The following is a 23,414-nucleotide window of genomic DNA, read 5'->3' as shown; positions in this document are numbered from 1 at the left end:
TGAGCAATTTATTAAATGGAAACAATTGCAGAACCAACCATGCATGCGAGAAAATCACAAGACGACACCTTCAGGGAAACGGTGTAGTGTAGAGCCAATGTGAGAAACAGGTTACCTGAGTGTCCTTTCGTTCTGGCTGCAAGAGTGCTCATTTAACTCCAGTCCTCAAGGTTATTAATAACAAACCAGCTTTTTTTGTCCAATCAAGAAGTCTTAACTGTTCATTTTAAATCTGATCTCCTCCAGGACTTTTAGGCAAAGCTTTAAATTACCTAGTTTGAGGTTGTGGTAAAAACATTGATTCTTTTACCTGGTGGTTGTACAGATGACGGGTCATCCTTGGGTGTATGTGAAGGTAATCAATTACGCCTCAAAGGGGAGGACGATATTCATCCGCTCTGTCGGGAGCTTCTAAGAGCTGGTGTTTGTTCTGTGATAATTGTCACTGGTTTAGTGGTCAGATGGTCTAGTTGCTGGATTTACGAATCCCTGACTCAGAGACAAATGAGCAGATGACCTTCTTTCTTAACCCTGTCAGGTGCCCATGAGTCACAGTCCAGCCACAAGCCTCTCAGAAGCAAGGCCTGGCTGAAGTGTGCTTCCCCTTTATCCGTCTGAACACAGAAACCAACCTGTTCAACCCATTCTGTATTGCATACTCTCATTTTAGTTTACGAAAAGCATGTAAAGAATCGTCATTTTTTATTTTGTTCGTTATTGTCAATCACCACCATACCATTTAATCCTCACAATGATTGGATTTCTATAGTGTTCACACCTGCTGTGAAGCTGCCCTACATCCTTTAAAAAAATGATACAAAAAAAAACAATTACATCTTTTTTTATCATTGCACACAAGAAACCAGCACCTGGGAGTTGGATCAGTTTCTGTATACAAGCAGTGCGGCCGTTGAACTCATTTTAAGCCGCTGTTGACTTCTGGGAGTGTCACGATTATTCTCCACTCTCCCTCTCCAGAGGTCACCACGGGGTCAGGGCACGGCTTTGGCCAGGCCAACGCGGTTGTTGCCTCGGTCAAACACGGAATAGAACTGGCCAATGAAGACGTCCCCCAGAATCCAGAGGGGACCCCCTGGGGGGGGGATGTCCATACCCTGGAACCCAGTGGTGCAGAGCCCCTCAGACTCCTCCTGAAGAGGCAGAGAGGAAGGGTTTAAACACGCAAGGTGTAACATTAAGCTTTTCAAAATCCATTGCTATAGTGTTATGAAGAATATTTTGTTAAGGACTGTTTTTGTTTAAAAGCACATGATGATTCATTCAATCAGGATTGCTGTCTATCCAAACCCTTGCAACTATTTTAAAGAGGGTTAGAAGTTTGTTAACACAGTTTAAAGAACTGCTTAACCTGAGAACTCCAACTCAAACAACATTCCCTAAACACCTAAAGTCCTTAAGGTTTTGTGACCGGTGCTTCTTACCATCACAATGTAGGCAGCCGGGTTGAGAGTGAACTCAGCACCGTTGATTGTGAAAGTCACGTCAGGCAGTATGTTGATGCTTCCACACTCCACAGCATACTACACAGCAAGCAGGAGGCAGCGGGAAACAAGACAGACAGACAGGCAGACAGCGGCTCGATCAACGCAGTTCACCATTTAACCTTTTACACTCTAGATAGTCACTAGATGCCCTGTCTTCCTAGAATTTTAATTGCTGTTTTTCCATTTTGTACTAATAATGTTTTGGATGACACAGGTTTTAGAATCTCTTCTACAGGTAATTAAGGTAATATTAAAGAAAATGGAACAAATTCTATTGGAAATATGTACTCTGCTGTGCAAAAGTCTTAGACATGTTGCATTTTTCTACTCTGATGCATTATGAACATCAACAATTTACTCAAAGCCTCCACTAGTGTTTTCTACTATTATAACAACCTTGACTTGCATAAAGAAGGAACAACATTGAATGAAATAGCTCATATCACTTGATTTTCAAGGTGTGGTATCCGAAGCATAATCAACAAGTACAGAGAAGAAACATCATCTCTAATTGACAAACCCAGTACTGGAAGACCTAAAAAGCTGTCTAACAAGGATAAGCAATACTTGAAGATAATACCCTTAAGGAATAGAAAGAAGACAAGCATTGAATTGACAACAGAACTGGCAGAAGGCACAGGTGTCGTTGACCATCAAATCAACAGTACTAAGGTCACTCTTGAAATCAGGACTTAAAGGATGTGTTGCAGTAAGAATACCTCTGTTACGAAAGGGGAACGAGACTAAAAGGCTAAAATATGCACAAGAACATAGAAATTGGACTATGGAACAGTGGTCAAAGGTGCTTTGGACTGCTGATGGATGGACAACGACACCTGTGTCTTCTGTCAGTTCTGTTATCAATTCAACACTTGTCTTCTTTCTATTCCTTAAGGATATTATCTTCAAGTATTGCTCATCCTCGTTAGACAGCTTTTTGGGTCTTCCAGTCGTGGGTTTGTCAATTACAGATGATGTTTCTCTGTGCTTGTTGATTATGCTTCGGATACCACACCTCGAAAGCTATTTCACTCAATGTTGTTCCTTCTTTATGCAAGTCAAGGTTGTCATAATAGTAGAACACACTAGTGGAGGCTTTGAGTAATTGTTGATGTTCATAATGCATCAGAGTAGAAAAATGCAACATGTCTAAGACTTTTGCACAGCAGTGTATGTATCAGAAATGTGTTCAAAATCCCATCCCCTTTAAGACAATATTGTTGGCCTTTGCTTTTAAAGATCATTTTCACAAATGATTGCCTGTAGGTTATTGTACAGTAGATGTGCTGTTGTTTTGAAGAGAATCGATGTTTGTCTTAAAGGGAAGTTAATATGTAAAAAATGTGTAACGCTCCTTGGGCTCAGGCAGAGTACCTTGTCCAGGAGCAAGAAGGATTTGAATGTGATTCAGAGTTCAGGTTCCAGTCAGAGGGAGAGCAGAGTCACTCACCGTGCCCTCATCCAGGGGTGAGGCTCCCAGGTGCTGCTGAAGGGCTGTGATGTCTGCAGTGGGTCCCGTCAGCATGGAAGTGCCTGTGTCTACAATCGCCTGGCAGCCACCACTGCAGAACATCACCTCACCATTCACTTTGATACTGAAGAAGAAGAAGAAGAAGAAGAAGAAGAAGAAGAAGAAGAAGAAGAAGAAGAAGAAGAAGAAGAAGAAGAAGATTTTTTTAGGTTTGTATTATTCTTTGGTCTGTGACAATGGTCATCAATCATTCTAATTATGTTTTTTCAACTAGATTTCAAAAGTTCTTTCAAAAGTTCTCATGACTTTAGCATATGCTATTTTTTCTGAAAACATTACAAACCTTCCAACACAGTAATATGGTTAATATAATGTGTCACTCTATGAAAACAAAACACCATTTCCATCCCTTGTCATGCTACAGCAGCCAATCAAATGTTCTGTATCATTTACGGGATCCCCTATATAATAGTTTCTCGAATTAATGGAATCATGCTACGGAAAAGCCACCAAGAAGAGTTTTTATATTGTCTGTGTGGTTCTCTCGACTCACTTGTCCACCAGGATCTGCCAGTAGCCCTGCTTTGTGATGGGAACCCAGTGCAGCTCCCCGGAGAAGTGCGAGCGGTCAAACCCCCCAAAGATGAGCTCCCCGCCGCTGGAGTAATCTGGGTTCCTGAAAAACAACACGCGAGTAAGAGGAGATGCTCTGTCGCTGTTCTTTGTGCATGTATGTATGTTACGAAACCCTTCCTTGAGATGATATATACAGGTAAGCATTCTGCCTCGAGATGCCTCGATATACATGAGCAAAGAATGGTGCTCTGCGCCCACTTCCTCACAAAGTGCAGCAAAACACCTGGAGTTTGTTGCTCTGGATTTAATAAAATTAACGAGTGTTACCACTGTGTTCAGATCACTGTGAAGACCTGGTTCAATATCTTTCCCAGCATGCACATCTCTGTGTAAAAAGCAATGTGTCCAAATAGCGCAAGGTGCAATGGCTTTCCAGTCACTGCTGCAGCTCCATCAGTGCAGACCCCAATGCAATTAGTCCAGCTGAATATAGATAGATAAATAGATAGATAGATAGATAGATAGATAGATAGATAGATAGACAGATAGATAGACAGACAGACAGGCAGACAGATGTTACCTGTTCAGGTAAACACTAAAGATGGGCATCTCCACCAGGTTTTGTGCCATCATGTTGTCAAACACCGGTGTCGCCCCACCTGCCGCAATGGTCGGGTACCCCAACCCCAAGATCCCGTCGAAGTTGGCATCGACAAAAGTGCTGCCTGGCTCCGTCACGCTCTCCCCAAACTGCTGATTAGACACAGCGATCCCCTCCACCTACAGGACAGGGAGAGTTACCATGTAATAGCAGGAACCATTGGAAAACATCCAGTTATTGCAATGTAATTACACGTATATGCAGTTAATACACTGGAACTACATGTACTGTATATTCAGTTATTACAATCAGAATACATGTCTATTCAGGTATTACAATGTGGTTACATGTATATTCAGTTATTACAATGGAAATACTTGTCTAAATAAAGACTCAGCAAAACTATTATTAATACATACAGTCACCAGGTCAATCCCTAGAATTCCAGTCAGGCTCCCTGTGCCATACTCAATGGAGAATTGGCGTCCATCGACTTGGTAAGTCACAGAGTCCAAAGAATGATATCTGTGATGGGTTTCTGAAAAGTCAGACAGAAACAGAACGATATTGATAATGGTCATGATTGGTCATGATAGGGCAGCAGTGTGGAGTAGTGGTTAGGGCTCTGGACTCTTGACTGGAGGGTTGTGGGTTCAATCCCCAGTGGGGACACTGCTGCTGTACCCTTGAGCAAGGTACTTTATCTAGATTGCTCCAGTAAAAACCCAACTGTAAAAATGGGTAATAAAAATAATGTGATATCTGTATAATATGAAATAATGTATAATGTGAAATCTTGTAACAATTGTAAGTCGCCCTGGATAAGGGCGTCTGCTAAGAAATAAATAATAATAATAAATAATAATAATAATAATTGAATTTCTCTTGTCTGGGCGTATCCAGAACTCAATGAGGCAGCTCAACATTTTTGAACTACTTGCTGCTGGCTGGTATTATCTAACCCTGTTTCAGTCCCTGATCATATGCTGTTTACAGTCATTGTGTATCTGTAACAGGGAATGAGGGGAGTCCATACTCACCGCAGGCTTGGCCGGAACACAGACCAGAGGGGACCCAAAGGTTGGATGAGCCAGTGTCGAAGATCACAGTGAAGTTCTGAGGAGGGGTCCCTATGGAGATCTCCCCATAATATTCAGCCTGAAAGATAGAAGACATGTTTGCATATATATATATATATATATATATATATATATATATATATATATATATATATATATATATATATATATTGAGACAGATAGAAAGATAGAGAGAGAGAATTACAGACAATTCAAAAACAGCAAATAGCTCTATATCCATGGAGAATCAGGATCTAACAAGATAGTGTTAGAAATTTCAAGGTTGACAAGGTGCTAGAAATTTCAAATTGACAAGGTGCTAGAAATTTCAATATGATAATGCAGAACCTAAATCTAGAAAAGTCTAGAAAATGCTGTCTTGTTTGTGAACATTCTTAGAGAGTACAAAAGGGTTAGGCATAGGATGATTGCTGTCATTACCAATAAGTCAATATGGGAAAATTAATTAATTAATTAATTAATTAATTAATTGATTGATTGATTGTTGATTAATTAAGAGCTCTCTGAAGACCTTAGGCAGACAATTATTTATTGTCATAAAGCTGGAGAAGGATACAAGAAGATTTCCAAGCATTTGAGTATCCCAATTTCAACTATTGTTTTTATTATGAAGAAGTACAAGACTCATGGTACTGTCACAACACTCCCTCTGTCTGTTATAAAGAAGGTTCTTTCACCAAGAGCAAGTAGAAGAATTGTGAGGAAGGTTAATAACAATCCAAGATTGACTGCCAAAGATATTCAACGTGGTGAAGGTCTCAATGGTCGCAGGCCAAGGAAAAAGACACTCTTAGGAAAACGTCACAAGGACAATCGCTTAAAGTTTGCAAAATGGCATTTGAATGATGGATATGAGTTCTGCTCAAAGGTTTTGTGGAGTGGTGAAACAAAAATCGAGCTATGTGGTCACGCTGATAGTTGTTACATTTGGAGAAAGTCTGGTGAGGCGTTCAAAGAAAAGAACACCATACCTACTGTCAAGCATGGAGGTGGTAATATCCTTCTATGGGGCTGTTTTTCCTCTATTGGCACAGAAAATTTAGTTCCAGTACATGGTAAAATGGATTCCATAGCATGTAAACGGTATGTAAACTTTTGACTACAACTGTATGTCATAATAAGTTTTTTTTTTCTTTAATTAAAACTATACAACATATAATTATAACTAGATGTAGCCATGTAAAGCCAAATGGATCATTTATGTTGCTAGCCTGTTGAAAGTTTAGAAAAGTTTAGTGATGCCAAGTGAAAGCATGTTTAAGCTCAGATTGATAAATCACAAGGAAGCATGGTAAAGAACAGTAAACAAAAGGCATCATGAATAGAGGTATAAGCACGGGGAAACCACTGTGAAAAACATAAAAGGGCACCTAGAAACATAGCAGGGATGGAAATAGGACTCCTATTACTGAGCCGTTACATCCTGCGGCAGGGCGGAAGTGAACCTGTAAATACTGTGCTTTGGTTATAAAGTTTGTGTTGAATTGAAGTTTGGCAGGGATGGGGTTAAAATCCCATTCCTGCCAAATCCACGTGGGGAATGTGACTGGGTCTTGATTGGTTAATGGATGGTATATAAAGGAGTCAAATCCTTTGTTTACGTAGAGGATGGTTTGGTGAAGGTGAATACCCAGCCTGAACAGTGGAGTTAGTTTAAAGGGAGGTTTTGATTTGTGTTTGTTCAAATCTTTTTTTTGGTCCTGTGTTTGATTTTGTTTGTTTTGTTGATAAAAGTGTGCATTTGCACTTGAAACTGAAGCTTTCTCTCTGGCTGGTAACCAGTCTTGGCCACAACGCCACCATTTCACACACCCATTTCAGGTTTTAATACGAGCTTGATAAATCAAAGTCTACAGGTAACAAGCGCAGGTGTGTTCTATTAAACTCATAGTAAAACCAGGAATGGATCACACTGCTATGCAATAGGAGTCTTATTTCCATCCATGTATAGTGAGGGATACTGGCTTGGTGTTGCCGTCCCTGTGCAGTCACACACACAGGAGATCCTTACATCCATGTAGTTGATGAGGGGTTCATCTGCCTTGGTGGCAGCAGGGCAGGCATCGCTGTGCTGGGTCATATCCAGCTGATACTTCTTCCAAAACTCAGACAGGCCCCCCCTCGCCCGCATTGCTCGCCTCATCGACCTCTGTCTCTTCAGAGGCACCCTGAGAGAGACAGGAACCCAGACAGTGAGACAGAGCAGTGGACATCAGGACCCAGCTAATCAAACATGAACCAACCCAACAGCAGAACCACACCTAACCCACAGTGGATATCAGGACCCAGCTACATCAAACATGAACCAACCCAACAGCAGAACCGCACCTAACCCACAGTGAACATCAGGACCCAGCTACATCAAACATGAACCAACCCAACAGCAGAACCACACCTAACCCACAGTAGATATCAGCACCCAGCTACATCAAACATGAACCAACCCAACAGCAGAACCACACCTAACCCACAGTGGATATCAGGACCCAGCTACATCAAACATGAACCAACCCAACAGCAGAACCGCACCTAACCCACAGTGGATATCAGGACCCAGCTACATCAAACATGAACCAACCCAACAGCAGAACCGTACCTAACTCCAAATGGCTGTAAACCTGTAAAACTGTCTCGTCGTTAATCACAAAAATTATAATACATTCATAATGAATTAACAACAGAATACCACAGGAATAAAATAGTGCCCATTGAAATGGTTTTGTGCTCTGGATTTGAAGTTGCTGGTTCTGTCACTCACACCCACACCAGCCTATTAGGTGGCTTTTCATCAATGAAATACATACATACACACACAGAGACATACATACAAACACATACACACATGCATACATACAAACACACACATACATGCAAACACATACATGCAAACACATACATGCAAACACATACAAACACAGACAAACACATACAAACAAAGACACACACATACAAACAAAGACACACATACAAACAAAGACACACACATAAACACAGACACACACATACAAACACAGACACATACACATACAAACAGACACACACATACAAACACAGAGACACACATACAAACACAGACACACACACACTTTACCTCTTATTCCCCTCGGCTAAGGCGAGACACAGCAGCAGAAGCACTGCCGATTTCATAGTCGCTCCTTGGTAGTTGATCCCAAATCTGAAGAATCTGTAGGCTTGTCTTCCACAAGGTTGTTTAGGGAGAGAGCCAGTGTCTATCCCTACAGACTCCAGTCATCAGAACTGTTCCAAGGGCAGGGGAGAGTAAACAGGGCTCCTTCTTATCAAACATCTGACATCACAGGCCTACTTCTCTTTCACACCTTTGTTAGTTAATTATTAATCACGTGTAGCTAGTCTTCAAGTGCTTGCATAGAGATGGAGAGGTCTTTCCAATCAGTGGTATAGCCACGGGTGGGCCTGGGTGGGCTGTGGCTGGCGGATTATTTTTTGTTGTTGTTGAGTAAACCGGTCCGAGATGAGTAACTCAAAACACAGTCTTCTGAAACGTTAATGTTAATTTAGATAAGGGACTGGGAGTGTAGAATTTATAATCGGGTTTGTGAAACCAGGAGGGTTTTTCTGTTCTACTGTGTCAAAGTAAGATAAATGGAAGTGGCTACTGTACAAAGTATACTCTCTCTCTCTCTCTCTCTCTCTCTCTCTCTCTCTCTCTCTCTCTCTCTCTCTCTCTCTCTCTCTCTCTCTCTCTCTCTCTCTCTCTCTCTCTATATATATATATATATATATATATATATATATATATATATATATATATATAATCTTGTTTTATTTACTGCCAGTTTAATTCAAGTAGCATATGATCATATGATGCATATAAAAATGAATTTAGGTACCGTACTGTTCTTGCTCACAATATATTACATTTGTGGTTTATTAAGAAAAAAAATATGGTTTGGAGCTTTAGTGACAAAATATGGCTCTGTGCTACTCGGTTAATAAAAAACCAACACTTTTTTTTTTTTATATTTTATTCAAAATAAGTGTTGAAAGATGGGAGACAGCAAGGGAAGCACATATCACAGACAAAGTAGTTTGTAGTTTTATCATTGCTTCTGTTCTTTATTCAAGAACTTTAAAAGAGTGCAAATAGGAGCAGGAGGAGTCTGTTCACTCAAAACCACGAACAAAGGAAAAAAACAGACCCCGAAGGAAGGCTCTGTTAGCGTAATGCTGAGCATGGTTTTTGAAGACTGTGGGCTCTATGTATTAATATTACTTGCGTGTTCGTAAATACTGCAAATTCGTAGCCTCCCTCCTTCGAAGAATTTTTGCAAGCAATGTACTACAGCTCAAACATGGAAAGAAATAACTAACAAAATTAATTCGCTGGGACACTGTAAGCAACAGAAACTCGCCATAAAAAAAATGGCATGACATTGGGAGGATTACAAAAAAGAAAGCAACTGAAAATACAAAACAGGACAAAATGTGCTGAGCCATTGACAGGATTTGTGTCAGGGTTAATTGGAGGAAGAAGAGTGTGTGGTTATACAAGATTAATGCATCTAAGAAGGCGTTTCCTGTGTTAAAGCTGCACTGCTTTTCACTCAGATTAGATGAGTTGAACAGCAGGCAGAGTGTGTGAGATGCGCATAGAAGAATGAAAGGATCCCCTACACCACCACCTCATGGGTACTGGTTAAACTGGGGTCGCTGGCAGGGATTCTGGGTTTGCTGATCAATCACCTGAGGTTTGCCAGCAGGACTCCGCAGTTTAACTAGGAAAGTGTTTTTGAAAACACTGCAAAGTATTGTTAGCCTCCGGCCTGTAGGGGACAGTGTAACTCATTCTGTCTATCAAGAATGCCAACTAATAAGCTAGATTTTAGGTAGAAACTTCTGAATGTATTGGTGGCAAGGCTGATGGAATACTTATTAATATTTATTAATAAAATGAAAATAAGTTTCAAACATCACAGCTCTCCCCCGGTCTACTCCAACCGCACTGCAGCATGTTCAAACTAAAATAACTAAACACCTAAGACCTTTTTTTCAATGCATTTTTTGCTTACTTTTTCTCTTGTTGTCCCTTGTCCCTGTTTCCAAACATGTGCCTGGTGGACAGTTGTTTTTGTCTCTGTAACCTGGATACCAGCTCTGTGACTCAACGCTGTGGGTTAGAAGTGTGCTGAGCAATTTAAATAATTGCAGAACCAACCATGCATGCGAAAAAATCACAAGACGGCACTTTCAGGGAAAAAGTGTAGTGTAGAGCCAATGTGAGAAACAGGTTACCTGAGTGTCCTTTCATTCCATCTGCAAGAGTGCTCATTTAACTCCAGTCCTCAAGGTTATTAATAACAAGAGTTTTTTCCTCCAAGTCATTTTAAATCTGTTCTGATTTCCTCCAGGACTTTTAGCTTCAAAGCTTTAAATTACCTAGTTTGAGGTTGTGATAATAACATTGATTCTTTTTGGTTGTACAGATGATGGGTCATCCTTGGGTGTACGTGAAGGTAATCAATTACCCCTCAAAGGGGAGGACGATATTCATCCGCTCTGTCGGGAGCTTCTAAGAGCTGGTGTTTGTTATGTGATAATTGTCACTGGTTTAGTGGTCAGATGGCCTCATGCAGACCTCTCAGAAACAGAGCCGGCTGAAGTGTGCATCCCCTTTTTCAGTCTGAACACAGAAACCAACTTTTGCAACGCATTCTGTATTGCATACTATCATTTTAGTTTACGAAAAGCACGCAAAGTAATGTCATTTTCTATTGTGTCCGTTAGTGTCAATCATCAACATACTATTTAATCCTCACAACGATTGTATTTCTATGGTGTTCGCGCCTGCTGTGTAGTGTGGCTGTACATCCTTTAAAACATTTTTTATACAAACTAAAAATAAAAAAACAACAAAAAAAACTATTAAATCTTTTTTTATCGCAACACACAAGAAATCAGCACCTAGAAGGCGGATCGGTTTCTGTATACAAGCAGTGCAGTTGTCTGATTTGTTTTAAGCCACTGTTGACTTCCAGGAGTGTCACGATTACTCTCCACTCTCCCTCTCCAGAGGTCAGCCCGGGGTCAGGGTACGGCTTTGGCCAGGCCAACACGGTTGTTGCCCCGGTCGAATACGGAGTAGAACTGGCCAATGAAGACGTCCCCCAGAATCCAGAGGGGACCCACTGGTGGGGGGATGTCCATACCCTGGAACCTCCTGGCGCAGAGCCCCCCAGACTCCTCCTGAAGAGGCAGAGAGGAAGGGGTTAAACACGCAATGCTACACGTAAAAACAGTGTGATCCTAACCAAGCTTTTAAAAAAATAATCAAAAGCAGAAGATGATTAATTCAATCACGCTGTCCATCAAAAACCCTTTTAACTGTTTTAAAGAGGCTTATTCACAGATTATAACATGAGAAATACAACTCAAAAAACATTCCCTAAAAACAATCCTTAAAACAGTCCTTAAAGTTTTGTGACGCTTCTTACCATCATGTAGGCAGCCGGGTTGAGGGTGAACTCAGCACCGTTGATTGTGAAAGTCACATCAGGCAGTATGTTGATGCTTCCACACTCCACAGCATACTACACAGCAAGCAGGAGGCAGCAAACAAGACAGACAGACAGACAGCGGCTCAATCAACGCAGTTCACCATCTAACCTTTTACACTCTAGATAGTCACTAGATGCCCTGTCTTCCTAGAATTTTAATTGCTGTTTTTCCATTTTCATTTATAATTCATTTCTTAGCAGACGCCCTTATCCAGGGCGATTTACAATTGTTACAAGATATCACATTATACATTATTTCACATTATACAGTTATCACATTATTTTTTTACATACAATTGCCCATTTATACAGTTGGGTTTTTACTGGAGCAATCTAGGTAAAGTACCTTGCTCAAGGGTACAACAGCAGTGCCCCCCACTGGGGATTGAACCCACAACCCTCCGGTCAAGAGTCCAGTGCCCTAACCACTACTCCACACTGCTGCCACACTGCATTTTGTACTAATAATATTTTGGACGACACAGGTTTTAGAATCTCTATGTACAGGTATAACCCTTTGCGGTCCAATGTCGGACCCTGTCCGACATCATCAAAAAGGCATCATTCACAGGTCCCTAGTCATTTTTTATATGAAAACAATGAGAAAAGCTTTCAATGGCCGAGGCGGATCTGAGTAATATGCATAGTACCGTCCTCACAAACAACCAAGATGGTTGCTTCCGCATTGCGGATATTTGCCAAGCTTTCTGAGATGTTATAGGAATAAAATAATGACTTGGATAGCATTATTGAGGAGTTTAGTGAATAATCGAGTGATCAGGAGATGATTTATCAGTATGCACGATTCAGAAGAGGTATGTGGTAAATACAGTGAACAAGGGGTGGGGCAGGATTGGAGATGCGGTGCTGAGTGTCATGTTGATATGCAGTGCCTTTTAAACCTGTTTTACTGTGAATAAAATGACTTTATACAATTTAAACAGCACATGTTAAAATAAGGTGGATGTGACGAGCCTGACAAGTGTACAATAAATGGACTGTCAAAATCACATCCCCTTTAAGACAATATTGTTCGCCTTTTTTTTCAAAGATCATTTTCACAAATCGATGTTTGTCTTAAAGGGAAGTTAATATGCAAAAAATGTGTAACGCTCCTTGGGCTCAGGCAGAGTACCTTGTCCAAGAGCGAGATGGATTTGAATGTGATTCAGAGTTCAGGTTCCAGTCAGGGGGAGAGCAGAATCACTCACCGTCCCCTCGTCCAGGGGTGAGGCTCCCAGGTGCTGCTGCAGGGCTGTGATGTCTGCAGTGGGTCCCGTCAGCATGGAAGTGCCTGTGTCTACAATCGCCTGGCAGCCACCACTGCAGAACATCACCTCACCATTCACTTTGATACTGAAGAAGAAGAAGAAGAAGAAGAAGAAGAAGAAGAAGAAGAAGAAGAAGAAGAAGAAGAAGAAGATTTTTTTAGGTTTGTATTATTCTTTGGTCTGTGACAATGGTCATCAATCATTCTAATTATGTTTTTTCAACTAGATTTCAAAAGTTCTTTCAAAAGTTCTCATGACTTTAGCATATGCTATTTTTTCTGAAAACATTACAAACCTTCCAACATAGTAATATGGTTAATATAATGTGTCACTCTATGAAAACAAAACACCATTTCCATCCCTTGTCATGCTACAGCAGCCAATCAAATGTTCTGTATCATTTACGGGATCCCCTATATAATAGTTTCTTGAATGAATGGAATCATGTTATGGAAAAGCCACCAAGAAGAGTTTTTATATTGTCTGTGTGGTTCTCTCGACTCACTTGTCCACCAGGATCTGCCAGTAGCCCTGCTTTGTGACGGGAACCCAGTGCAGCTCCCCGGAGAAGTGTGAGGAGTCAAACCCCCCAAAGATGAGCTCCCCGCCGCTGGAGTAATCCAGGTTCCTGAAAAACATGACAAGCTTTTCTTTGTGCATGTGTGTGTGTTACCTCATGTGTACAGGAATATAGGTATTCAATATAGATAGACAGACAGGCAGACAGATGTTACCTGTTCAGGTAAACACTAAAGATGGGCATCTCCACCAGGTTTTGTGACATCATGTTGTCAAACACTGGTGTCGCCCCACCTGCTGCAATGGCCGGGTACCCCAACCCCAAGATCCCGTCAAAGTTGGCATCGACGAAAGTGCTGCCTGGCTCTGTCACACTCTCCCCAAACTGCTGATTAGACACAGCGATCCCCTCCACCTACAGGACAGGGAGAGTTACCATGTAAGAGCAGAACCATTATAAAATAACCAGTTATTATTACAATGTAATTACATGTGCATTCAGTTATTGCACTGTAATTACACATCTATTCAGTCACTACAATTGAATAGTATGTATATTCAGTTATAATAACCTAATCACATTCATACAATGTTATTACATATCTATTCCGTTATTACAATTGTATTGCATATATATCATGTTATTATGTTGTAAGTACAGGCTGATTCAGTTATTACAATGCAATTATATCCCTAGTCAGTCTAAATAAAAAATACATACAGTCACCAGGTCAATCCCTATGATTCCAGCCAGGCTCCCTGTGCCATATTGAATGGAGAATGGGCGTCCATCAACTTGGTAAGTCACAGAGTCAGAAGAATTATATCTGTGGTGGGCTTCTGAAAAGTTAAACCGATACAGAACAAGATTGATAATGGTCATGATTGAATTTCTCTTGTCTGGGTGTATTCCAGAACTCGATGAGGCAGCTCAAAGTTTTTGAGCTATTTGCTGCTGGCTAGTATTTACCTAACCATATTTCAGTCCCTGATCATATGCTGTTTACAGTCAACATTTATCTGTAACAGGGGATGAGGGGAGTCCATACTCACTGCAGGCTTGACCAGAACACAGACCAGAGGGGACCCAAAGGTTGGAGGAACCAGTGTCGAAGATCACAGTGAAGTTCTGAGGAGGGGTCCCTATGGAGATCTCCCCATAATATTCAGCCTGAAAGATAGAAGACATGAAAGATATGTTTGCATATATGTATATAGCAGCAGTGTGGAGTAGTGGTTAGGGCTCTGGATTGACCGGAGGGTCGTGGGTTCAGTCCCTTGTGGGGGACACTGGTGCTGTACCCTTGAGCAAGGTACTTTACCTAGATTGCTCCAGTAAAAAAAAAAACTGTATAAATGGGTAATTGTATGTAAAAAATAATGTAATTGTATGTCAGAATTAATGTGATATCTTGTAACAATTGTAAGTCATCCTGGATAAGGGCGTCTGCTAAGAAATAAATTATATATATATATATATATATATATATATATATATATATATATATATATATATATATATATATATATATATATAGTACAACCTCGCTATAGCAAACCTGTTGGGGTGCAAGCCTTTTGTTTGTAATATCAAGAGGTTCGTTATAGCGAAAGGACAATCAAAATTAACCATAAACTGTTGGAGTAAGTTAATGAGATGAGGTTATGATTAAAAGTAGAATTACATGTACCTGTTCGTCACATGTTTCCAGTATTCTGTCTGCTTTATTCTCTTCTTTAAAGAATTAAAATAGTACAAAAAAGAAAAAAGAAAAAAATCGAAACTGAACTTTTACTCAAAATCAATCCAACATGAAATGTTTAAAAGTGCACCAAATCTTAAAGTTTTAGTTTAGTTTCAATCCAACATGCAGGAATCCCAAACTGAAAGAGCTTTTATTCCAAATCAATCTGACATGAACATTTTGAAATATCAAAGTTCATCATATGCTTGACTCTCAGTTTTATTTTTCTTTAATCAATTTTGCTTTGCTGCGTCTGTTGCATGGTAGCTGAACGAGCGTAAACCAAGTGCTTTTTCACGTGTTTTTTGATGACCCATATTCACGACAGATATGCCTGTGTTGCTACTTTTTTCAATCGATCAATCATTTCCAGCTTTGTTGCAACATGAAATGATTTTTGTTTCGGAGACATAGTCACACAGTACGTACTGTTTTATGTTTCATAAAACAGTGAGAAGTGAACTTCACTGCGTTTCCTATATGTTGAATGTTCATTGTACACTGTCAGATTTCAGCTGGCCTTGCTAAAATACATTTTATAAACAATAAATACGTTTTTTTTTTTCTAAAAAGCGTCTCTCTTTTTCTGTGTTTTGTTTTCTTATCTGTACTAAACAGGGTGAATCTCAGACAATGTAACTTTTTTTATGCAAAGCTAATTTTTGTATCAAGACTATTTTGTTCTCTGCTGTTTCCACAATACTAACTTTGTTAGTTTTCACAATCATTGTCCAGACTGTTTTATTGTAAAGAAGACTAACCTTACAGCAGCCATCGTTGTGCTGGGTCATATCCAGCTGATACGTCTTCCAAAACTCAGACAGGCCCCCCCTCGCCCGCATCGCTCGCCTCATTGACCTCTGTCTCTTCAGAGGCACCCTGAGAGAGACAGGAACCCAGACAGTGAGACAGAGCAGTGGACATCAGGACCCAGCTACATCAAACATGAACCAACCCAACAGCAGAACCACACCTAACCCACAGTGGATATCAGGACCCAGCTACATCAAACATGAACCAACCCAACAGCAGAACCGCACCTAACCCACAGTGGATATCAGGACCCAGCTACATCAAACATGAACCAACCCAACAGCAGAACCGCACCTAACCCACAGTGGATATCAGCACCCAGCTACATCAAACATGAACCAACCCAACAGCAGAACCGCACCTAACCCACAGTGGATATCAGCACCCAGCTACATCAAACATGAACCAACCCAACAGCAGAACCGTACCTAACCCACAGTGGATATCAGCACCCAGCTACATCAAACATGAACCAACCCAACAGCAGAACCACACCTAACCCACAGTAGATATCAGCACCCAGCTACATCAAACATGAACCAACCCAACAGCAGAACTGCACCTAACTCACAGTGGATATCAGGACCCAGATACATCAAACATGAACCAACCCAACAGCAGAACCACACCTAACCCATAGTGGATATCAGGACCCAGCTAATCAAACATGAACCAACCCAACAGCAGAACCACACCTAACCCACAGTGGATATCAGGACCCAGCTACATCAAACATGAACCAACCCAACAGCAGAACCGCACCTAACCCACAGTGGATATCAGGACCCAGCTACATCAAACATGAACCAACCCAACAGCAGAACCACACCTAACCCACAGTGGATATCAGGACCCAGCTACATCAAATATGAACCAACCCAACAGCAGAACCACACCTAACCCACAGTGGATATCAGGACCCAGCTACATCAAACATGAACCAACCCAACAGCAGAACCACACCTAACCCACAGTGGATATCAGGACCCAGCTACATCAAACATGAACCAACCCAACAGCAGAACCGCACCTAACCCACAGTGGATATCAGGACCCAGCTACATCAAACATGAACCAACCCAACAGCAGAACTGCACCTAACCCACAGTGGATATCAGGACCCAGCTACATCAAACATGAACCAACCCAACAGCAGAACCACACCTAACCCACAGTGGATATCAGGACCCAGCTACATCAAACATGAACCAACCCAACAGCAGAACCACACCTAACCCACAGTGGATATCAGGACCCAGCTACATCAAACATGAACCAACCCAACAGCAGAACCACACCTAACCCACAGTGGATATCAGGACCCAGCTACATCAAACATGAACCAACCCAGCAGCAGAACCACACCTAACCCACAGTGGATATCAGGACCCAGCTACATCAAACATGAACCAACCCAACAGCAGAACTGCACCTAACTCCGAATGGCTGTAAACCATGTTAATGAGACAGTGAAGATGATCCATGAATCACACTGCAATTGTGTAGTCGTTAATCACAACAGGAATTCATTTAGATTTATTTGCTATGTTATAAATGGTAATTGCATGGTAAAGCTTTTAAATGAATGGCCATATAAACTCCATTGTATCATTAGATTAACAACAACGATATATGGGGAAAAAATTATAATACATTCATAATGAATTAACAACGGAATACCACAGGAATACAATAGTGCCCATTGAAATGGTTTTGTGCTCTTGATTTTGAAGTTGCGTGTAGTGTCACACACACTCACACCAGCCTATCTGAACTAAGACTCTGAAGGTGGCTTTTCCTCAATGAAATATCAAAAAGCACTTTACCTCTTATTCCCCTCGGCTAAGGCGAGACACAGCAGCAGAAGCACTGCCGATTTCATATCCGCTCCTTGGTAGTTGATCCTGAACCTGAAGCATCTGTAGGCTTGTCTGCCACAAGGTTGTTTAGCGAGAGAGCCAGTGTCTATCCCTACAGGCTCCAGTCATCAGAACTGTTCCAAGGGCAGGGGAGAGTAAACAGGGCTCCTTCTTATCAAACATCTGACATCACAGGCCTACTTCTCTTTCACACCTTTGTTGGTTAATTATTAATCACGTGTAGCTTCCATAGGGATGGAGAGGTCTTTGCAATATTGCCATTGTAAGCGCTAAATTGCGTTCTTTTCAGTAACTCATATTGATTCCTTTTTTTTTAACGAAATGTGGCAATGCATTTACAATTTAGCCAAAAAAATAACATAGTTACTTTTTAGGTGCATTTAAAAAAAAGGGCTATGGCTAAAGGATGAGATTGAAATCAGAAAGTGTTTCAACAGTGCAAGTGACATGCTTTTCATATCACCAAGCCAGAAAATAGCACCAGAGAAGGGAATGAATGGTTTTGATAGCTGGATGTTTAAATAATATTGGGATGTCCAGCAGTTACATAAGAACATAAGAACATAAGAAAGTTTACAAACGAGAGGAGGCCATTCAGCCCATCTTGCTTGTTTGGTTGTTAGTAGCTTATTGATCCCAGAATCTCATCAAGCAGCTTCTTGAAGGATCCCAGGGTGTCAGCTTCAACAACATTACTGGGGAGTTGGTTCCAGACCCTCACAATTCTCTGTGTAAAAAAGTGCCTCCTATTTTCTGTTCTGAATGCCCCTTTATCTAATCTCCATTTATGACCCCTGGTCCTTTTTTCTTTTTTCAAGTCAAAGAAGTCCCCCGGGTTGACATTGTCTATACCTTTTAGGATTTTGAATGTTTGAATCAGATCGCCGCGTCTTAGAGAGTTGGTTTGGATTGATTCTTCAACTGAAGAGATGCTCTGAGGGATAGGACCAGTTTATGCGATAAACAAAATGACCAATGCTAATTCAATTCAATTCAATTCAATTCAATTCAATTAGCACATTATCGAGGATGTGTGATTTCCCTGTTTATATGCTGTTAGAGAATCAATGACTCCTGGAATACAGCCAGGGTAGGCAGGACCATGTAACACCTCTGCTCCTTTGAAAACCCAAACCTTATTGAACTTGTGCCCTGTAAGAAAGCACAGTCACCTGAGATGAGCTGTGGTGCACAGAGAAGAGACTGAACCCACTGCACGTCTCCCTCATTCAACCGCCCAGGTACTGACCAGACCCAACCTCAATTAGCTTGAGAGAGCTGGCAAGATCTTCATCCAAGCCTGGATGTCTCCACTCATGCGATACTGTATGGGGGTGTGCTGCCACCTGCTGTTGAAGCAGATGCATTTTTATATTTATTAATTTTGTTTCTTTTGGAGTTTTAGCGTCAATACTATCTGGCTCGACTTCTTTGACATTGTTGACCAAGTCTTTGTAAGCAAGTATAATTTACTAAATAATGTCATTTACTTGGTCAGAGGTTTCTATTGGCGCAGTTTAATAATTAAGGCTTAGTGAACATATTGCCTTCTCGGTTAATGAAAAACCAACACTTTTTAAAAAAAATTTTATTCAAAATAAGTGTTGAAAGACACAACAAGGCAAGCGATAATCCACACACATCACAGACAAAGTGATCTGTAGTTTTATCAGTTTTACAAAACCATATTTTTTCTGTTTTTTATTCAAGAACTTTAAAAGAGTACGAATAGGAGCAGAAGTCTGTTCACTCAAAACCACAAACAAAGGAAAGACCCCAAAAGAAGGCTCTGTTAGCGTAAAGCTGAGCATGGTTCATGAAGACTATCACTCTCCAACACTGCAAAGTGTTGTCAGCCTCCAGTCTGCAGGGGGCAGTGTAACTCCCACCCTCCAGCTCACTGCTGTACCTCCGCTTCGTTTATGAATGTTACATCTTCAGAATGCCTGAAAAACTAATGGGAAATATCAATTTCACCTGTTCCAACACCGATTCACAATCATCAGAAATAAGTCTCTTAAAACCATATGTGTTTTCTTACTATCAGAGCAGTCTAATAATGTCTAATAAAACATAATTGAAAGGACTGCCAATTTCCAAAAGATGATCCACTGAACTAGGTAGACAGACAAGTTGTGTACAGGTTGTGTACACAGGTAAATTGGTAGGTAGAGATCAACTCTATATTACCTTTATATACGAGAACCTGTTATTCCTCTGCTGCAGGTTGACTTTACCTGGGGATTTAAAAATGGAGTTGAATTGAACAAAGCTATTTTCTAGAACAGCTTGTAAATGGGAAGATATTTACTCATTGTTTTCTCCTGTGCAAAGTGTATCAAAAAGCAGAAGAACATGAAGCGTTAGTGATAGCTACCCAGTTATTACCATGTAATTACACTGTTATTGATGAACTCTATTCAAATACAACCAACAACCCAAGGCAAATCTCAAGAACCCACACTCACTCCTCCTCCAGCTCACGTAGATGTGGACCAGCACTGGACACGCAAGCATCACTGCCAGCAGGGCCCAGCGCAGGGAGCCCCAGATGATGTGTGCGTCAAAGGGCCCGTCTGATCCACTCTGATACACTTCCTGAGCGTCAGGGAGGCTTCTATTTACAGAAAGACTAGAAGAATAAAGAACTGAAACAGGATATGTGTGGTTGTGGTCTCAGTGTTTATTACACCACCTCTTGACACTAAGAACCCGCTGTTTAACTGCTGATTATTATCCGAACAAGGAACAGCGGGCCGGTATTATTTAAAGGTCTTCAGATAGCTCTCTATTTTTTCCCATACTGACTTATTGGTAATGACAGCAATCATCCTATGCCTAACCCTTTTATACTCTCTAGGAATGTCCACCTACAATCCAGCATTTTCTAAACTTTTCTAGAATTAGGTTCTGCATTATCATATTGAAATTTCAAGCACCTTGTAGACAATACGATTATAGCATCAAAGGGTAAATTAGCATTTTTGCTGAAATAAATAATTGCGGAGATCTATTTCTTGTAACTTTTTTTCCTCATCCACAAAAGCAAAACTTTTGCTACAAAAGATTTTTCCTAAAATTATTTGTTTTCGTGAAAATTCTAGAAATTATAAATTTCCATTGGGGTCTGTAAACTTTTGACTACAACTGTATGTGCAAATAAGATATGGACCTGCAAAGATTATATTCAAATAGTTATCCTTATCTACAATAATGTAATGATTACCTTTCTTGTTCAGGGGTCCATGGTGATTCTGAATCAAGGGTGCCTGTGAAAAGGAAACGTCACATTAACACATTGACAATAGAAAAAAGAAATCAGATCCTGAGATAACTGTATCATTGTGCTGTGTAGTGTCCTGTTGTATTCCTTGTGTTGTATGTGTTGCTTTGCTTTGCTGTATATCTCCTGAACCTTTACCTTGGTAAACGTGCAGCTGGAAGCGCTGCAGGGGCTTCAGTCCGTACAGCATCCTCACTGTGCACCAGTACTCTCCGGAGTCGTTTTGCCGGAGCAGGGCCATGGTGACAGAGACCATGCCACTCTTCCTCAGGTCCACGATAGACACGCGGCCATGGTGCGTCTCCGCCACGTACCCGTCTGTCCCCACCAGCACCGTCAAGCCCGGATCCTTGTGCTGCTTGCACCAGGTCTTCATGTGCTGCCGGTACCTCAGGATGTTGTAGCGGCAGTATACCGTGACGTTACCACCTTCGGTCACATTCAGCACCTGCATCTCTCCCAGAGCCTGGCACACTGCTAGATACAAAGATACAGTTATACAAGAAATGGCATCCTGAGAATGGAAATCATACACCCTGTCCTCCTTATGTGCACTGCTAGCCAAGTGGACTGTTAAATACAGTGACGGGGAGGACAGGCTAGGTTAGTTTAGAGGATTTGATCCCAACAACAGTATAGCGAGGGTTTAATAGGGAAGGTTCCTGGAGAGGGGCGTCTCTTAGTGAGGCTAGCGTCGTTAACTTTGTTTTGTTTTGTTTTCTTTATTACATCCGGCGCTGGGATTCCCATTGCTGGTACCCGAACGTTGGGGTCTGGGTTGTTATTAAATCTGCACTCCTGTGTGGTGTGTCAGATTCAGTATTATTCAGTGACGACCCATGTGAGTAACATCTCCCTGTTACAGGCATTTATAACATTAGTGCATAACCCTGAAGAAAACCCAGAACAGAAATTACCAGACCTCAGCATTACTAGTTTGGAACAAATATTATACAGGTCATGATACGGTACGGTATACTGGTACTGTTACTACGGTAATAATAATAACATGTCACACAATTAGCACAGCAACATATTGAAATACATCTACATTGTCCATAAACCATATGCACAGATAATTAACTGTCAAGAATATATATTAGGCAATGAATGTGTTGTATTGGTTGAATAGCAGATTATTGGTGCACTGACAATAGCAACATTCAAAAGTTCAAACAGTTCAATTATGCTTGAATCACTGAATCACACTTTTAGGTAACAAGTCAGATGCTGACTCTGATTCAGTTCCTATTTTTGCACGCTGAAAATAACTCAATCATTCTTTAATGCAGTACGTACTGGCAATATAGTCTAGCCTTATAATTATGGATCCCAGCACACAAAGGTTATCTTTACATAATGATCAGGGACCACCTACTCCCTCTAAAGTAGTAGCTATTCAAATATAAACAGTAGCATTAACTATATCTGAAAAGTATATCGGAAGATCAATAGAAATATATATGAAGCATACAAGGCATGCACTGTCCTTCTCCTCAGTAATGGATCTTTACTTTCACCAGTCCAAACCATAAATGCAGCTTTGCTTCTCACTGCTTGGGCAGCCAATATACAGTACCCTTATATGAACACTGAAAAGCCACACACCTACTCACAGAGAGTCACACACACGCATGAACGTTCAAATATCCTTAATGAGTATAGCACTTACCTGCTGCAAAAGTCAACACTAGGACAGCTGCACAGTCCATGTTCAGTAAGATGCAATGCAATGTGTGTGTAGGTGAGGGTCTGGCTGTGGTGCAAGTCCTGGTTCCTCTGAAGGATTTGGAGAGTGTATTTTTAAGCTTGGAGAAGGAAGTCTGTCACATCTCTGCGAGGCATGTGGAAGTTGCACAAGACCACTTACCCCTTTGTGTCTGCACTTCAAGCAGGGCAGGAGGGTCAGTTCACTCTGTGAGATGACACAAGTAATTACATTGTAATTACACACAAGACATTAGGAACTACATAGAATTTCGATTTTGCAATTAAATATATAGTTACATTGTAACTACAAACCATTGATGTAATAACTGTGTTTGTACAATTTACTAAAGTGTAATTAAGAGACACTTGGGGGGGGGGGGGATTTTCAAACATCAGTGTTATTG

At 40.9% G+C, this 23,414-nt stretch overlaps 3 protein-coding genes across 5 annotated transcripts; all 3 read right to left on the bottom strand.

The window, feature by feature from the left end:
• Positions 1 to 715: 715 nt before the first annotated feature.
• LOC117435600 (cathepsin E-A-like) lies at positions 716 to 8,506 on the bottom strand. Its single transcript, XM_059004910.1, has 9 exons — positions 8,345 to 8,506; positions 7,265 to 7,421; positions 5,194 to 5,311; positions 4,573 to 4,691; positions 4,133 to 4,332; positions 3,530 to 3,652; positions 2,956 to 3,100; positions 1,443 to 1,541; positions 716 to 1,151 (listed from the first exon to the last, which is right to left on the bottom strand). The coding sequence occupies exons 1-9, from the start codon at positions 8,398 to 8,400 to the stop codon at positions 993 to 995; spliced, it is 1,176 nt and encodes a 391-aa protein (XP_058860893.1). The 5' UTR covers positions 8,401 to 8,506; the 3' UTR covers positions 716 to 992.
• Positions 8,507 to 11,099: 2,593 nt separating this feature from the next.
• On the bottom strand, positions 11,100 to 18,059 carry LOC117396772 (cathepsin E-A-like). The gene is made up of 9 exons (XM_059004911.1): positions 17,964 to 18,059; positions 16,086 to 16,203; positions 14,633 to 14,750; positions 14,301 to 14,419; positions 13,795 to 13,994; positions 13,566 to 13,688; positions 13,001 to 13,145; positions 11,727 to 11,822; positions 11,100 to 11,478 (listed from the first exon to the last, which is right to left on the bottom strand). The coding sequence occupies exons 1-9, from the start codon at positions 18,017 to 18,019 to the stop codon at positions 11,320 to 11,322; spliced, it is 1,134 nt and encodes a 377-aa protein (XP_058860894.1). The 5' UTR covers positions 18,020 to 18,059; the 3' UTR covers positions 11,100 to 11,319.
• A 1,566-nt stretch (positions 18,060 to 19,625) lies between these two features.
• On the bottom strand, positions 19,626 to 23,074 carry LOC117396783 (CMRF35-like molecule 7). Of its 3 annotated transcripts, none has more exons than XM_059004914.1 (6): positions 22,973 to 23,074; positions 21,439 to 21,777; positions 21,244 to 21,286; positions 20,480 to 20,649; positions 20,208 to 20,254; positions 19,626 to 19,971 (listed from the first exon to the last, which is right to left on the bottom strand). In XM_059004914.1, the coding sequence occupies exons 1-6, from the start codon at positions 23,010 to 23,012 to the stop codon at positions 19,915 to 19,917; spliced, it is 696 nt and encodes a 231-aa protein (XP_058860897.1). In that variant the 5' UTR covers positions 23,013 to 23,074; the 3' UTR covers positions 19,626 to 19,914. The 3 variants fall into 3 exon arrangements, with proteins under 3 accessions (XP_058860897.1, XP_033850869.1, XP_058860898.1); XM_033994978.3 differs by having other exon boundaries at positions 20,486 to 20,649; XM_059004915.1 differs by having other exon boundaries at positions 20,480 to 20,634.
• Between the last annotated feature and the right edge of the window lie 340 nt (positions 23,075 to 23,414).

The sequence above is a fragment of the Acipenser ruthenus genome, chromosome 30 (genome assembly GCF_902713425.1).
Source record: "Acipenser ruthenus chromosome 30, fAciRut3.2 maternal haplotype, whole genome shotgun sequence".
Taxonomy (NCBI): Eukaryota; Metazoa; Chordata; class Actinopteri; order Acipenseriformes; family Acipenseridae; genus Acipenser; species Acipenser ruthenus.
Note: the sequence above shows the minus strand (reverse complement) of the source record. Positions and strands in the feature narration are given on the sequence as shown.

Bases quoted from the DNA above. Each gene is read 5' to 3' on its own strand.
- LOC117435600 (XM_059004910.1), bottom strand. From the start codon at position 8,400: ATGAAATCGGCAGTGCTTCTGCTGCTGTGTCTCGCCTTAGCCGAGGGG. The intron at 7,422-8,344 runs GTAAAGTGTGTG...TGTCTCTCTCAG, and splicing joins TTAGCCGAGGGGAATAAGAG to GGTGCCTCTGAAGAGACAGA. The intron at 3,101-3,529 runs GTGAGTCGAGAG...CTTCTTCTTCAG, and splicing joins TGGCAGATCCTGGTGGACAA to TATCAAAGTGAATGGTGAGG.
- LOC117396772 (XM_059004911.1), bottom strand. From the start codon at position 18,019: ATGAAATCGGCAGTGCTTCTGCTGCTGTGTCTCGCCTTAGCCGAGGGG. The intron at 13,995-14,300 runs GTATGTATTTTT...CCTGTCCTGTAG, and splicing joins TAGGGATTGACCTGGTGACT to GTGGAGGGGATCGCTGTGTC. The intron at 13,146-13,565 runs GTGAGTCGAGAG...CTTCTTCTTCAG, and splicing joins TGGCAGATCCTGGTGGACAA to TATCAAAGTGAATGGTGAGG.
- LOC117396783 (XM_059004914.1), bottom strand. From the start codon at position 23,012: ATGGACTGTGCAGCTGTCCTAGTGTTGACTTTTGCAGCAG. The intron at 21,778-22,972 runs GTAAGTGCTATA...CTTTGTATCTAG, and splicing joins AGTGTTGACTTTTGCAGCAG to CAGTGTGCCAGGCTCTGGGA. The intron at 21,287-21,438 runs GTAAAGGTTCAG...TCCTTTTCACAG, and splicing joins CCAGCTGCACGTTTACCAAG to GCACCCTTGATTCAGAATCA.